We start from the raw sequence: 15,758 nt of genomic DNA, 5'->3' as shown, positions 1-15,758 counted from the left end.
TCTGGAGTTTTGAGGAACCTTTGCATGTGTCCTTAACACTTCTTGAAGCCACGCTGAATCACCTCGTGACTTGAAGTATTCCCTTTAAGCTTTTCTTCTTTTTACCTCAAGGAGAAACTATGTTTGGTCCTGCCATTCTTGAATACATCTTTTAATAGCATACTTCTCTCCTTTCAAACTAAGGGAAGGTAGGCTTTAGGCTCAAAGCTTTAACAAACAATTGATTCTGGGGCTCCAGAGAAGTCAAGTGCCTTTCCTAGGCTCACCCAGCAAGTTAAGGTCACTGCCTACACAAGAATAGGTCTTCATCTCCTTTAATAATATTAACAGTAGACCCAGCCATAATGCCGGAGAAGGCAATGGCAACCCACTCCAGTATTCTTGCCTGGAAAATCCCGTGGACGGACGAGCCTGGTGGGCTGCAGTCCATGGGGTCGCTAAGAGTCGGACACAACTGAGAAACTTCACTTTCACTTTTCCCTTTCATGCATTGGAGAAGGAAATGGCAACCCACTCCAGTATTCTTGCCTGGAGAATCCCAGGGACAGGGGAGCCTGGTGGACTGCCGTCTATGGGGTCACACAGAGTCAGACACGACTGAAGCAACTTAGCAGCAGCAGCAGCAGCAGCCATAATGCATTTTCCTATTTTTCAGTTCTTTACAGTTAGTCCTCACAACTCTAAGAGATTTACTTTTATTATCCCCAAATCTAGTACTTTTCTCCAAATATCACATTGCCCCACTGGGCATCTAAAAATCAATCTTTGCTATTTCAATAGATGGAGAAGGACAACAGGTAATGGGGGTTGGGGAGGAGATGAGAAAACATACTCTCAGGTGTATCTTTCTGATGGTTTTTTAACCATATTGGTTAAAAAAAATAACTCCATCTGGACAGGTCTAGGTACCACTTGTAGCTCTTCCATTTCCTAGCCATGTAACTTTAGTGAATTCGCTTAACCTCTCATTTTCCCAATTTAGAAAATGGGTGCTAAAATCTACTTCTTAGGGTGCTTGGTGAAGATTAAGTGAGAAAGTATAAACATGTTAGCTGTAAATAATAGTAATTCATGACGGGAGGGATTCCTGACTCTGTACGGATGCCTGTCGTATTCTAGGTAGCTAGGGCTGCCGTAACAAAGGAACAAGGCCTGAAGGACTTAAACACAGAGATTTATTTTCTCACAACGCAAGAGGCTTGAAGTCCTGTATCAGCACGGGCCAGCAAGGGGTGGTTTGTGTTGAGGAATCTCTCCTTAGCTGGTAGATGGCGGTCTTCTCCATGTGTCTAAACATAGTCTTCTCTCTGTAACTGTCTTGTTTGCAAATTTCCTCCTCTTCTTAAAGGACACTCATCATGCTGGATTAGGTCCCACCTTCATGACCTCATTTTAATCTAATCATCTCTTCAAAGGCCCTTTCTCCAAATATGGTCGGATTCTGCAGTACTGGGGGTTAGGACTTCAACATATGAATTTGCGGGGGTGGGGACACGATCATGTTAAGAGAAAATTTGGACCTAGAGAAAAATAAGAAAATAAGTTGCTGGTAACTCCAGCCATTGGAAAGCTTCATTTTCTTCCTGTGTTTTTTTTTTCCTGTGCAGAGTTACGTATACTATATGTGCAGTTTTACATTCTGCATACTATATCTTCATAGCATAAGAACTTCTCTAGATAATTTAAAAACTCTTATTATAGGGATTTTCCTGGTGGTCCAGTGGCTAAGACTTCGCACTCCCAATGCAGGGGCCCCTGGATTCAATTCATGGTCAAGGAACTAGATCCTGCATGCCACAACTAAGAGTTTGCATGCTGCAACTGAGGATCCTGCACGCCACAAGGAAGATCCCACATGCCACAACTTAGACTCAGCACAGTCAAATAAATAAATAAATTTGGCAGGGTCCCCATGGGGATCTCCCTGTGCTTGGAGCCCTTCAGAGCTGACTCAGGCCTAGATCTCTTTTTCCCCTCCTCTCGCTAACAGAGCATGTTGTCACAGCCCAGGACTTCTCAGTGGGGATGTCATCAAGAAGGCAGAGCTGGTTTCTAAGTAATCTCTTTCTCACAGGCACATTCCAGCTTTCCCATGAAGGAGCCTGCCTTGTGTATGAGCTCTGGGGCGCTGAAGTCAGATCTGTGTGCTTTTAAGACCATTTCCTCCCCCTTCCATTTACAACTCCTCTCCCTGAAAGATGGCCAATGTCTTTAAATTCTTTCACCCAGTTTTACCTGCTTTTGAACTTCGTGTTGATAGAATCATATATGTGTCCTTCTGTATCTGACTTCTATCACTTAACCATGTTTGTGAGATTCATTCATGTTGTCATATGTCCTTGTAATTGATTTATTTCATTATGTGAATATTCCACCACAGTTCTCTTCATTCTACCTTGATGGACATTGAAGCTGTTTCCAGTCTTTAGCTATGATAAATAATGCTGCTCTCAATATTATTATATTTGTCTTTGAGTGAGTGGATCTTTGTTGTGTCTATACCTCAAAGTAAAATTACTGGCACTTGGGGAGCATGTATATTTAGTTTCAGTAAATGCTGCCCAGCAGTTTTCCAAAGTGACTATCCCATCTTGCATTCCTACTTCAGATTGCTTCTTTTCTTTTTTATTGAGGTAAAAATATGCATAACATAAAATCTACCATTTTAACTCTTTCAAAGTAAGCAAGTCAGTGGCATTAAGTACATTTAAATTGTTGGGCAACTATCACTTCACCATAGTCCATCTCCAGAACTTTGTCATCATCCCAAACAGAAACTCCATACCCATTAAACAATAACTACGCATTCCCCCTGCCAGCCCCATGTACCTTCTGTTCTACTTACTGTTAATTTGAGGATTCTACGTACCTCATATAAGCGCAGTCACTTTTGTGCCTGGCAGGTGGCACAGTGGTAAAGAATCTGACTGCCGGACTAGGACATGTAGGAGGCTCAGGTTCAATCCCGGGGTCGGGAAGTTCCCTTGCAGTAGGATATGGCAACCCACTCCAGTATTCTCCCCTGGAGAATCCCATGGGCAGAGGAGCCTGGCGGGCTATAGTCCATGAGGTCGCTGAGTCAGACACGACTGGGCATGCAGGCACATAATGACACTTCACTTATCATAATGTTTTCAAGATTCATACAATTTATAGCCTGTGTCAGAACTTCATTCCTTATAAAGAATGTATATTTATACATGTGTGTATATGTATTCATTGTATGTTTAGACCACATTGTGTTTATTAGGTCTTCATGGACACTTGTGTTGTTTCCACCTTTTGGCTATTGTGAATAGAAAATGAAAGAAAGTGAGGTTGCTTGTCCTACTCTTTGCGACATCGTGGACTGCTCCAGACTCCTCCATCCATGGGATTCTCCAGGCAAGAATACTGGAGTGGGTTGCCATTTCCTTCTCCAGGGGATTTTCCCGACCCATGGATCAAACCCAGGTCTCCTGCATTGCAGGCAGACGCTTTACCCTCTGAGCCACCAGGGAAGTGAATAGGGATACTATGAAAATACATATATGTGTCTGTTTGAGTTCCTACTTTCAGCTCTTTAGGGTGTAAACCAAGAAGTAGAATTGCTGGATCATACGGTAATTTTATGTTTACTTTTGAGCCACCAAACTTTTCCCAGTGGCTGCAGCATTTCACATTTTCAATGCAGAAGACTTCATCTGTCTTTATATCTTATTTACCTTTTTTTTTGGCTCCCTAGTAGGTTTGAAGTGATATCTCACTGTGATTTTGATTACTGGAGTGAGTAGCCTTTCCCTTCTCCAGGAGATCATCCCAACCCGGGGATTGAACCCAGGTCTCCCGCACTGTGGTGGATTCTTTACCAGCTGAGGCACAAGGGAAGCCCCAAAATGCTGGAGTGGGTAGCTTATCCCTTCTCCAGCACATCTTCCCAACCCAGGAATTGAACCAGGGTCTCCTGCATTGCAGGCAGATTCTTTACCAACTGAATTATGAGGGAAGCTCTTGTATTTCCCAAATGATAGTGGTATTGAGCATCTTTTCATATGCTTACTGGCCAGTTGTATACCTTATTTGAAAAAATGTCTTTTCACCTCCTTTGTCTTTTTCTTTTTAGACTGGGTTATGTATCTTTTGTTGTTCTTGAGATTAGGAATTCATTATATAGCAGAATATTATTTGGAATTCTATTTTTTATGTTATATTCTTATATATTGCTTTGAATACTTCATGATGTTCACATTACTTGTGTAGTTTACAGTCTCTCATTTATTATTCTTTCTTTAGAGAAGGGTTTTTAAAACAATTATCATCATCATCTGAAACTAAAGGACAATTTTTCAAAATAGGACACTTGGGAGACCTCACCCTGACCTTCTCATGGCACAGTACTCTCCCTGTGGGCCTTGTAGTGCTGCTGCTTAGGAAACTGACATAGGCCAATGTAAGGGAACCCCTGAGTCACAGCAGGGTGCTGACAGGCCCAGAGGTACCCCCTGGCAGGTTTCCTAATTACATGCTTGTCCACAGGGAAGGGTGGGTAAGAATACTGGTTGTGAATACTCTCTAGTATATGTCGTGGGGTCAGGCTTCTGAACCTCAATTGTCTCTTCTTTGAAAAGGGGCTAATGCCTACCTTGGTAGCATAGTTGTAAAGATGAAATGGACCCAGTCTCCAGCTTAGCGAATGGTAGTTATTAACTCAGACTGCTTATTTAAAGGGTGGCCAAGCAGGGAGAATTCGGAAAGAACATGACAAGTTGAAGCAGCCAAAGGGCATCAGAATGATCAGTGTGGGTGACTGCATAGCAGGAGGCATATGGCATGTAGGGAGACATGGAGCCTTCAGAAATGCGTCGACTCTTCTGCCTCCAGCTGTGACCCTGGGTCAGCTCTGGGTCTCGTGAGACTCCATGAGTCTCATGTTGCTAAATATCTGTGGTCTTGGTTCTTTGTCCCACAAACCTTGGAGTGGTCCTCCTTCTCAAGACCAAACTTGGGAGCCCATCTGAAACTCATATTTGGTCACACAGCTGGTCAGATGAAGTAAGTCAAGGCTCCTTCTACAGTGGCCTGGAACAGCCCTTGATCCAGTCACGGGGCTGTTGTCAGGTCTTGGTTCCCATGGGGTAGCTTCCAGAAGCCCCCTCCTTCCTAATACTCTTTTCCTCCCTTTCCCACAGTGGTCTTCACAGACTGCCCTGGGCAAGAGGTGGCCTTGCTGACTGACGTTCTGAATGATGAAACAGTCCAGGTAAAACACCGCGTGCACCTGCAGGACAGGAGAAAGGCGTTCTCCGTGCACACCCAGCTTGCTGCGGCCAGGAGTCCGGGGCTGCTGTGCCTGTCGGGAGCCGCATTACCCCTGCAGAGCGCACAGGGTTAGCCATCAGTTGCCCGTAGCTCCGAGCGTGGGCAACCATCTAAGCAGGACAGTGCTTGTTGTTGCCCAGTAGGAGGCGCCAGAGTCAGGCCAGTGGGGCTGAGAGCTGCCTTGTGAGTAATGGCCCAGTGCTCTTCCTCCCTGGAATTCCCTGTCCCATCTCCCTTTTTGTCTTTCCCACATCCTGAAGGTAAACCACAAGTGAAGGCGATCCCAACACGGGACAGTCAATCCCAAAATGGCAACCCACTCCAGTATTCTTGCCTGGAGAATCCCATGGACAGAGAAGCCTGGCGTGCTACAGTCCATGGGGTCCCAAAGAGTTGGACACGACTGAACGACTTCACTTTCACTTTCTGGGAAGATGGACCTGAAGTTCTGGGCCACATTTCTTTGTTTCTTTTAATTCTTCGAACAGCTGATATATCCACATGGTTCCAAAATTTTAAATATTGAAGTTATAGAACACATAACCTCCCCTTGTGTCTCCTCATCTGCCTAATGCCTTCTCCACGCCTCTAACAAAATACATAGGTTACCCTGTTACCAGTTTCTTTCCTTCTAGAATTGACTTGTGTATTTGTTCTATATTTATATTAAATATATTTACATATATTATATATATAGATATAAAACAAACTTTTCCCTCCTCTTTTTTATGAAAAAAATAACATTTACATGGCTTCACTTTCTTTTTGTACTAAAATACATCAGTATGTGTATGTACAACTAAGTCTCTCTTGCTGTACAACAGTAATTAAGGCAACATTGTGATTCAACTGTACTTCAATAAAAAAATAAACTAAAAAAATACATTGGTAGAACTGAACATTGTAAATCAATTATAATCCAATATAAAATTAAAATTTTTTAATATTTTATAAAATAAATAAGTGAGCAAAAAAAAAAATCAGTACAAGGCCTCTCACCTTCTCACCAGTAACCACCATTATTGGTTTCTCTAGTATCCCCCAAACTGTGTAAAGGCAGATATGAATATATGCCTTTATTTCCCTACCCTTTTACACAAAAGATGGAACAATGCCTAGCACATATTAAGCCCTATATAAATGTTTGTTAAACAGAGTACTAAACTATTAATATATTAATCTGTTCTGTACTGTGTTCTTTTTCATTTAAGTGTATATCAAAGATCTTTCCATATCAGCACAGACAGACCTTCCTCTTCCTCATTGTTCAAGCTGTATACAGTTTTCACTAGATGGATATATTACAGTGTATTTAATTGGGCCTTCTCTGTAAGTGAACACTTAGATTATTTTCAAGTTTTATTTTGCAATAAACCCATCTAGGCCTCTGGCCTCTCTCCTCACCCTGAGCTCCTGTAGGTGAGAGGACGGTAGGTGTGTTCCAGGTGTGTTTGCACACCTGGATTAAGACATCTTCTCTCCCTGCAGGAAAGGAAAGCACTGAAGATCTCCCCACCCACACCTGTCTTACGAAGGCGCAAGAGAGAATGGGTGGTCCCGCCAATATCTGTGCCTGAGAATGGCAAGGGTCCTTTCCCCCAGAGGCTGAATCAGGTATGGCTGTGCCTTCCCCTCAGGAGGCTTGGTGGCTGCAGGGACCCTCATTCAAAGGCCTGAGTGTGAGGCTTCTTGCTGCTGAGCCCTGGGGCCTCCAGAAGGAAAGCCTCTGTGATGGGAGCAATTTCTGATCAGGCAATGCCTCTCTACCCCTCTCCATGGAGGGTTCTTTGCTACAATTGTGAGATCGTTGTCATCTTGTCAGCTGTCATTTTCTTTTGATTCCAGCTCAAATCTAATAAGGACAGAGGCACCAAGATTTTCTACAGCATCACAGGGCCTGGGGCAGACAGCCCACCAGAGGGTATCTTCGCCATAGAGAAGGAAACAGGCTGGTTGTTGCTGAATAAGCCACTGGACCGGGAGAAGATTGCCAAGTATGAGGCAAGTAACCTTTAGCATCCAGCAGGGCCCCAGAGCCTGTTGCGGAGGGGAGTGCCAGACTGACCACAGACCTGTGCCCCCACAGCTCTTTGGCCATGCTGTGTCGGAGAACGGCGCCTCTGTGGAAGATCCCATGAACATCTCCATCATTGTAACAGACCAGAATGACCACAAGCCCAAGTTCACCCAGGATGTCTTCAGAGGCAGCGTCTTGGAAGGGGTGCTACCTGGTAAGGAGACTGGGGAGGTGAGGAGCTATAGAGGTCTCCTGGGCCCAGATCTGGCCTTGGGTCAACTTCTGGAACCATCTGGAGGTCAGCCAGACTCTTAAAGGCTGGAAGAACCCTTGACATGCGATATCCTAGGCTGTACATCGGATCACCTGGGATCCTCTTAAAAATCCATATTCCCTCACTCCATCCCCAAATCCCTGAATAAGAATGATCCTAGAGTAGGGACTTTCCTGATGGTCCAGCAGTTAAAACTCTGTGCTTTCAATACAGGAGGCATGGGTTCAATCCTTGGTTGGGGAACTAAGATCCTGCATGCCATGAGGTGCAGCTTAAAAAAAAAGAGAGAGAAAATTAATTGGGGCAAAAGACTAGAGAAATAGGTGCACATTAATGACCTCACAGACAGGTGCTATTGGGGAGGACTCCTCCTCTTCCTTTGAGTTGTAGAAAATTATAGAGAAATGTGAATTGGTAAGGCTACAGTAGACATTTTTAAAAGAAAAACTACCTTCAGCAAGATGGAGCCTCTTCCTCCTGTATTCCAGAAGCCTAGACGTGGTCAGGCCAGGTTGGAATGGTGCTTTAAAGTGTGGGAAACCTAGGCTCCGTCTGTCTCATTGCTCTGCTGTTTTGGCTTCGTTCCGAAGATCACCTCATGAATACTGCTGGAGCTCCAGCCATTACATCTTGAAGGAGGGAACGAGTGGGAAGAGTAAGCCCCTTAATTCAGAAAAATGCTTCCCCCAAAGCTATTTATCCCATTCGTCACAATTCAGTCTCATGGCTACAGCTAGCTGCAAGAAGCGGTGGGAAATGGCCTTGGTTCCTGGTGGACCTGTGCCCAACCTAGAGTGATTATGACAATTATGTTTCTAAGGAAGTAGGGGCGAATGGGAAGTGGGCAGCAACTAACAGTCTCTGATGAGAGGGGAAGGTGGGTCCAAACTGGCGTGCAGGGTGGAACCTCTCAGGGTTCCAGAAGTGGATGAGGCTGAAGTTGGCACTGGGAGGGCAGGGTGCTCACTTACCAGCCCTTCTCCCCTCCAGGCACTTCCGTGATGCAGGTGACAGCCACGGATGAGGACGACGCCGTCAACACCTACAACGGGGTGGTTGCTTACTCCATCCACAGTCAAGAGCCAAAGGACCCGCATGACCTCATGTTCACAGTCCACCGGAGCACGGGCACCATCAGCGTCATCTCCAGTGGCCTGGACCGGGAAGTGAGTGGCCCTTCAGGAAGGGGCTGCCTGCCTAGGCCAGGCCCTGACACTCAGAGCAGAAGCCCCTGCCCCAGAGCCCAAGTCGGCCAGGAAGGGCTGCAGCCAGGTCCTGTATTGATGTCCCGCAGCACCCTTGGACTGGTGGCACTCTGCCAAGCCATCTCATTAAGGCTGAGGAGGCAGCTGTGAAACGCAGACATTTGATATTTTCCGTAGGTTTTCTCATTTCCTCTTGGAATGGCTCACTTAGCATGCACATTGCCCAGATTTGTCCCATGTGTACCACAAAGCAGTTAGCTCCATGGGTACTGGAGTTCCCTAATTCATACCTTTGCCAAACTCCTGCTCAGAGCTCCCCTTCTGGATCCGCCCTGAGTCAGGAGGTAGTGCCCAGGCTTCACCCCACGACTGACTGGCCCAGGAAAACCGTTTGGATCCGCAGTTCCCCTCTCCCTCCACCCTTGGCTCCTGGTCTTTCCTGCAGTGGGCGAGCGAGGGATCAGGTGAACACTGGAAGGGAGAAACACTCCCCTCCCTCCATGTACACTCAAGGCTGTGCCCTGCTCTCAGTGGCTTCCACTCCCTCTCTCCTTTTCTCCCAGAGAGTCCCCGAGTACACACTGACCGTCCACGCCACAGACATGGATGGGGATGGCTCCAGCACCACAGCTGTGGCCATAGTGGACATCCTCGATGCCAACGACAACGCTCCCGTTTTTGATCCCCAGAAGGTAACACCCTTTCCTTCATTCATTCTTTCCTTGTCAAGTGATGAGGGGTTAAATTTCTCCTTTCTGATGAAACTTCAAAAATCAGCCTGTATTACCTCAAGTCCCAGCCCCAGCACTTGTAAGTTGTGTGACCGGAGGGGAAGCACCTAACCTCTCTGTGCCCTATTTCCTCATCTGTGAAATGGAGACAGTGTTAATACCTGCCGCATTGTTCTGAGTTTTAAATGAAATAATCTATGTACATTTCTTAGCGTAATCCCTAGTACCTAAGTGCTCAATATGAAAATCTTTGTTGATATGGAAATTCCTAACTTGACTCACACCTACACCTGCCCACCTACCCCCGGTGAATGCTTGTCACTTCACGTGATAGAGGACTCAGTGCCAGTCAAGATGATACCCACCCGCTTCCAATATTAGGTAACTTGGGCCGCTAAATGCTGTTCAGGCCTGTGGAAAATTTGTTCTGAATAGCTGATTTCCCCATCACGGCCATCTGTTCTAAATTTCCAAAAAAGTCCCTGGTCAGTGCCCCGGAGCCATCAGACACCTAGCCCTTCTTGCCACCTTCCTTGTGCCTTTCTGATCTCAGCTAGATATAGGTGACTATTCTCCCTGGGGGCGTGGGCACCCGGATGGCTGAGAGTCTGGGAGCATCAGGCCGTGGGATGTAGGGAAAGCAGGCCCAGGGTCACTGTGGTGTGTCTGTCCTAGCAAGCTGTGAAGTTGACTCCTGGGGCATTCTGCATCTGTGCATGTCCCAGAAAGGGTGAGCGGCATGGGGCTCCCCTGGAGTTGGGTGGAGGACTCACAGCCGGTGAAGAGAGGAGAACCGCCTCTTGGAGGAGTTAGCCTCTCCGCTCTGACAGTGTTGTGTTTTCCACACTGACAGTATGAGGCCCATGTGCCCGAGAACACAGTGAGCCATGAGGTGCAGAGGCTGACAGTGACTGATCTGGATGCCCCTAACTCACCGGCATGGCGTGCCACCTACCGCATCGTGGGAGGTGACAACGGGGACCATTTTACCATCACTACTGACCCTGAGAGCAACCAGGGTATCCTGACAACCAAGAAGGTAAGTCAGTTTGGGCTTTGTACAAGGGCCACACCTGGGACAGGGAGGTCCCCAGGACTAGGGGTACTACCTGCCTGGGACACGTACCTGGGACCACTCACCAGGGAGTGCACCAGGCCCGTGGCTTGCAATACTCTTCCACCCCTCTTATGTGGGGGAATTCCTTTGTTTAAATCTTCCCCAGAGACCCAGTTCATAAAACAGAGTCACTGATCTAATTGAGGCCAGTCAGTGGGGCCCCTCCTCCCAGTGTGTCTAGTGGCTGCTCCTAATTGGTCTTACACAGAGGGTCTGTTTTATTGGAATCCTTGCTAATTTTGCCTTCAATCCGTAGTTCACATCTTGGTGTTTGGATAGTAAAATGTTTTACTTTAAAAGTTTTAAATTACTTTAACTGTTGTAAATTACATCTAGGCGTACCCTTGCCTCTTGAAAAATCTTGAGTAAAATTGACACTTCAAGAAAATCGGACTAATCCTTCTTGATGTCTTTTACCTCTTGGTTTATTATAAAGAATGGCCCAGTTTGAGAAAGAAAGTGAAAGTGAAGTCGCTCAGTCATGTCCAACTCTTTGTGACCCTATGGACTGTAGTCTACCAGGCTCCTCCGTCCATGGAATTTTCCAGGCAAGAGTACTGGAGTGGGTTGCCATTTCCTTCTCCAGGGGATTTTCCCAACCCAGGGATTGAACCTGGGTCTCCGGCATTGCAGGCAGACACTTTACCATCTGAGCCACAATACTTTAAAAGCTGTCCCCTCCTTGTAACCAAAGTTTTGTAATGCCCCTTTCACATTGTAAAATGAATTTTGTTTATAACTTCTCTATAATAACTTATGTAATTTCTAGAAAAATGGAATGCCCTAATTAAAATAAAGGAGAATTTTCAGGAAAAGTTACTGATAATAAAATGCTTCCCTGTGTAAACCTTTGGGCACAACTACACTAGAAAACATGATGAAGTGGTCGGTTTCTTGCATCTGTTTGTGGAATCAGCCAAGTGTAGTAGATACTTACTGTATGTCGCTGTAGTGAGTCATACCACAATTGGTACTGATGTTTTTCCAGAACCTCAAATAAACAACTTGAGGAAAGGCCTGAACAAATTATGATCTCCCCTCAGAAGTTGCATTCCTAGGAAATTTAGTATAAATTAAAACCACACCAAAAGCTTGATTTGTATGGAAAACACATTCTAGACTGTAAATGTAAACAGAGCTTCACGCCCAGGAATACATGAATGTCCAGGGGGATATTAGCAAGTCCCATGTCCTTCTTTGTGTCCCTGCCCCAACCAGTGGCATTCCCTGTCATTAGGACACCTAGAAATGCCCTCTCCAAATTCCGACAACACCCACTATGGAGTGTCGTCACCCCATTGGGAACCAGTTAGGCTTCGGGCTTACTAGTCTAGTTGCCTTTGGGGTGATGGTCCGAGAGGCCCTCACTGGGTATCCACTCCAGAAATGCAGGAGGAAACCAGGAGGCTCTATGGGGCCGGGCAGGGGCAGCACTGTTGCTGGTGGGAGCCCCAGCCTCTCGTGGTGGGCCCTCTCTTCCAGACTTCACAGCATGGCATGGGGCCTCCTCACAAAACGACGACTCTGGTCCTCCTTCCTGTTCTCTCCCAGGGCTTGGATTTTGAGGCCAAAACCCAGCACACCCTGTACGTTGAAGTGATCAACGAGGTTCCCTTTGTGGTGAAACTCCCAACCTCCACAGCCACCGTAGTGGTCCATGTGGAGGATGTGAATGAGCCACCCGTGTTCGTCCCGCCCTCCAAAGTCATCGAAATCCAGGAGGGCATCTCCACTGGGGAGCCTGTTTGTACCTACACTGCGCAGGACCCAGACAAGGGGAGTCAGAAGATCAGGTACGCAGGGGCTCGGCTAGAGTTCAGCCAAAGGCACGGTACATTGGATGGGTTGTTTATTATATGCAGCAGTATTTGTTCTAATTGCCATAAAGACTGTTAAATATTTTGACTACCACCCCTGCACAGGGCCTTCCCTTCCTCCCTCCATACAGAGGAGGTTAAGTCCCGAGGACAGGTGTTCCCCAATCCCTCTCACATGTCCCTGGCTGGCCCCCTCCCACCTTCTGCTCAGGAGCCCACTTGGGGGTGAGATGCATTTTCCATGTGATCCTGTCTAGGAGCCCCAAGTCCCATGAAACCCTCTGCTAGTTGACATGAGGAGACTTTGAATGATGACACTGGAACTCTTAAGTATCCTGGGTGTGATTCTTTGCAACTTTTCTGCTCCAGTTACCACATCCTGAGAGACCCAGCAGGGTGGCTAGCGATGGACCCAGACAGTGGGCAGGTCACTGCCGCCGGGGTCTTGGACCGTGAGGATGAGCAGTTTGTGAGGAACAACATCTACGAAGTCATGGTCTTGGCCACAGATGATGGTGAGAGCTCCCTCCAGCCCCTCCATGTGGGCCTCTTTGGAGCCCAGGACACAGCATGTCCCCTCTGCAGGCTGAGTGTGATGTGGGGAAGGGGTGTCAGCAATCCTATCTGGGAGGTCAAAGTGGTCTCTCGGAGGAGACTTAGAGTGGTCAGTCCTAGGGTTGGCCGGTTCCAGTTTCCTTAAGACCCAGGAGTTAGGAGGTATCCTAAAGATACCTTTCAGCCTGTTTGTGCTTTACTGAGCCTTAAATTGGCCTGTTGGTTTCCCCTTGTGATTGATTGAAAGGGGCTGCCTTACAAGTGTTACAATTGATGAGTGATGTCACGCCACGACAGGGTTGGGGGTAATGATGTAATGACATCTCTATTTGACACATACCGAACCAAGACCTGGAGGCAGGCGAGAGGTTACTGCAGGGCTGGGAAGCGAAACTTCCCTGAAGCTGGTCAGCAAACGCATCAGCCCTGAGGTGGCCAATCTTTTTCTCTTGGTGATAGATTGGTAGTGGCTGTCTGGATGAAGTCTCTGTAAAAATGAGAATGATGGCATGTTTGCCATGCATTTGCCATCACTGGTTTGAAATATAATGAAGTGAGGGCAGGGACACTCTTGAAAGGTTACAGTTGGACAGTAAACAGGACCGTTCTGAGGTTTATTGGGTAAGTCCTGGGGGAGCTTAATATGGATTCATCGACCCAGCCAAAGGCAGATGCTGAAAAGGGATCATATGTGTGATTTGAACAGGGAGCTCTCCCACCACTGGCACAGGGACCCTCCTGCTAACACTGATGGACATCAATGACCACGGTCCGGTCCCTGAGCCCCGTCAGATCACCATCTGCAACCAAAGCCCTGTGCCCCAGGTGCTAAACATCACAGACAAGGACTTGTCCCCCCACACTGCCCCTTTCCAGGCCCAACTCACACACGACTCGGACGTCTATTGGACAGCAGAAGTCAGCGAGAAAGGTAACTGGGTGTTGGTGGCAGATGGGTCCTCTTTCCCCCAAGATGCAACAGCCACCTTCCTGCTCCATCGTCCTGTGCGTCACCGAGTTACCGGTCTCCTCAGGAAGGTCAGTCAGGGGAACTCCCTGGCCGTCTAGTGGTTGGGACACCTGGCTTCCACTGCAGGGAGCACAGGTTTGATGCCTGGCCAAGGAACAAGATCCTGCAAGCCACACAGCCAATAACAAAGATGATGTCAGTCAAATGCTGCTTATTAACTTAGTCTAAACCTTTGGAATCAACAGGAATCCTTAAAGACCATTCTAGCCCAACTACTTTCCTATACAGTTGGAAACACTGAGGCCCAGAGAGAGATGTGACATGACTTTCTCACTATGACATAATGAGAGAGTCAGGAACCCAGCACAGTAATAACAACTAATATGCCTGAGTGTGCTTGCTATGTGTGCTTAAGATACTTCACATAGATTCAGCTACTGAATCCTCACAACCACCCTGTAAAGCAGGTACTGTTAATCATACATATACATGTTTGTGCACCCGTTTGACAGATAGGGAAACCAAGGCTTACAGAAGCTTAAATATCCTGCCAGAAGCATTATGGCTAGAAAATAATGTCCCCAGGATTGGGATGCAAGCAGTCTGCTCTACCGGGATCCTCTGCTGCCTACCATTTATCCACCCCTGGCAGTTTGCAAAATGCTTTTTAATACTTCTTATTTTAAATTTCTACCATCCCCTGTGGTGAGTATTTTTATCCCTATTTACAGATGAGAATCAGGCTCAGAAAGGTTAAATGGCGTGTCCAAAGGCACAGTGTGGGTAAGCAGTGGAAAATAAGTTGAAGACAAGGTCCCTGGCCCTCATGCCCCTGCTCCCAACCACCACCCTGTCCTTTCTCTTCCCCACCCCTTAACGCTCCTCAGCCTACAGTGGTTTTTCAGTTGTCACAGGACTGAAGAGGGGACTTGCTGGCATCAAATGGGCAAGAACTCAGGTGCGTAAGAACAGTGCCTCCAGGCCCAAGTGCCAATAAGGCCCCTGGAGAAGCTCACCCTGGTTTAAAATGCCTCCCTCTTCCTCTTGGGGCTGGGGTCGCCCAAGAGGGGAATGGGGAACCAGTACATTTAGGTTCTTCCCTGAAGTAACCAAATGCCTGGTGTCTACTGCTGCTGCTGAGCCTGTCCAAAAAGGACTGAGGAGACCTGCCTCAGACACACACACTGTCCCGTTTTTATGATTCCTCTGATTTGGGGGGTATATACCCAGCACCTTTCCTCGAAGAAGCCCAAGTTGGTCTCCTATCACCTCCTTGTGGGCTGGAAGCTGTTTTCCCCTCCCTGACTGTTTGGTTTACAGAGCATAGCCTCTGAAGTCAGAATACCTTGGTTCAAGATCCAGCCCCTCCATTTACCAGCTTGTGATTGTGGGCAAGTTACTGGACCTCACTGTTGAGCAGTTCTCCCCGCCTGGGGGGTGGTGCCAGTGACTGTACCTCTGTGCAGTCACTGTGAAGGCTGAGTGCATGACAGGCACCTACCTCTTCTGCTCCATCAGTGCCCAGTCGATGCCAGTGGCTGTCTTCACCAACAGGCACAGTCTGGCTCTGCCAAGAGTGAGCGTTACCTCAAAGCCCAGTGGTACCAACGCCTGACATTACCATTGGTTCTTGGTTTTGACTTAGTCGTTTTATCTGTCTGTGTTCTATTGTGAGAGGAGTTAATCCCAACTCTACTCCTGTGTGAACTGGGCTGGTTACTTGACCTCCCTAAGCTTCAGTGTCTGTATTTGTAAAATGAGGGGTAACAGAACC

General features: G+C 47.1%; 1 protein-coding gene across 1 annotated transcript in view; it reads left to right on the top strand.

The window, feature by feature from the left end:
* The window catches only part of CDH3 (cadherin 3), a 48,990-nt gene that overhangs the window by 22,856 nt on the left and 10,376 nt on the right, over nucleotides 1-15,758 (top strand). The window contains exons 3-12 of the mRNA XM_040253259.1: nucleotides 5,169-5,239; nucleotides 6,787-6,912; nucleotides 7,144-7,299; nucleotides 7,385-7,529; nucleotides 8,580-8,755; nucleotides 9,358-9,486; nucleotides 10,379-10,564; nucleotides 12,194-12,435; nucleotides 12,829-12,974; nucleotides 13,721-13,945. Of these exons, the coding sequence (XP_040109193.1) occupies nucleotides 5,169-5,239; nucleotides 6,787-6,912; nucleotides 7,144-7,299; nucleotides 7,385-7,529; nucleotides 8,580-8,755; nucleotides 9,358-9,486; nucleotides 10,379-10,564; nucleotides 12,194-12,435; nucleotides 12,829-12,974; nucleotides 13,721-13,945 (1,602 nt within the window). The remainder of the gene's footprint in view (nucleotides 1-5,168; nucleotides 5,240-6,786; nucleotides 6,913-7,143; nucleotides 7,300-7,384; nucleotides 7,530-8,579; nucleotides 8,756-9,357; nucleotides 9,487-10,378; nucleotides 10,565-12,193; nucleotides 12,436-12,828; nucleotides 12,975-13,720; nucleotides 13,946-15,758) is intronic.

This window comes from Oryx dammah, unplaced genomic scaffold, assembly GCF_014754425.2.
Source record: "Oryx dammah isolate SB20612 unplaced genomic scaffold, SCBI_Odam_1.1 HiC_scaffold_13, whole genome shotgun sequence".
NCBI classification, from domain to species: domain Eukaryota; kingdom Metazoa; phylum Chordata; class Mammalia; order Artiodactyla; family Bovidae; genus Oryx; species Oryx dammah.
The sequence above is the reverse complement of the archived record's forward strand: the minus strand, read 5'-3'. Positions and strand labels throughout refer to the sequence as shown.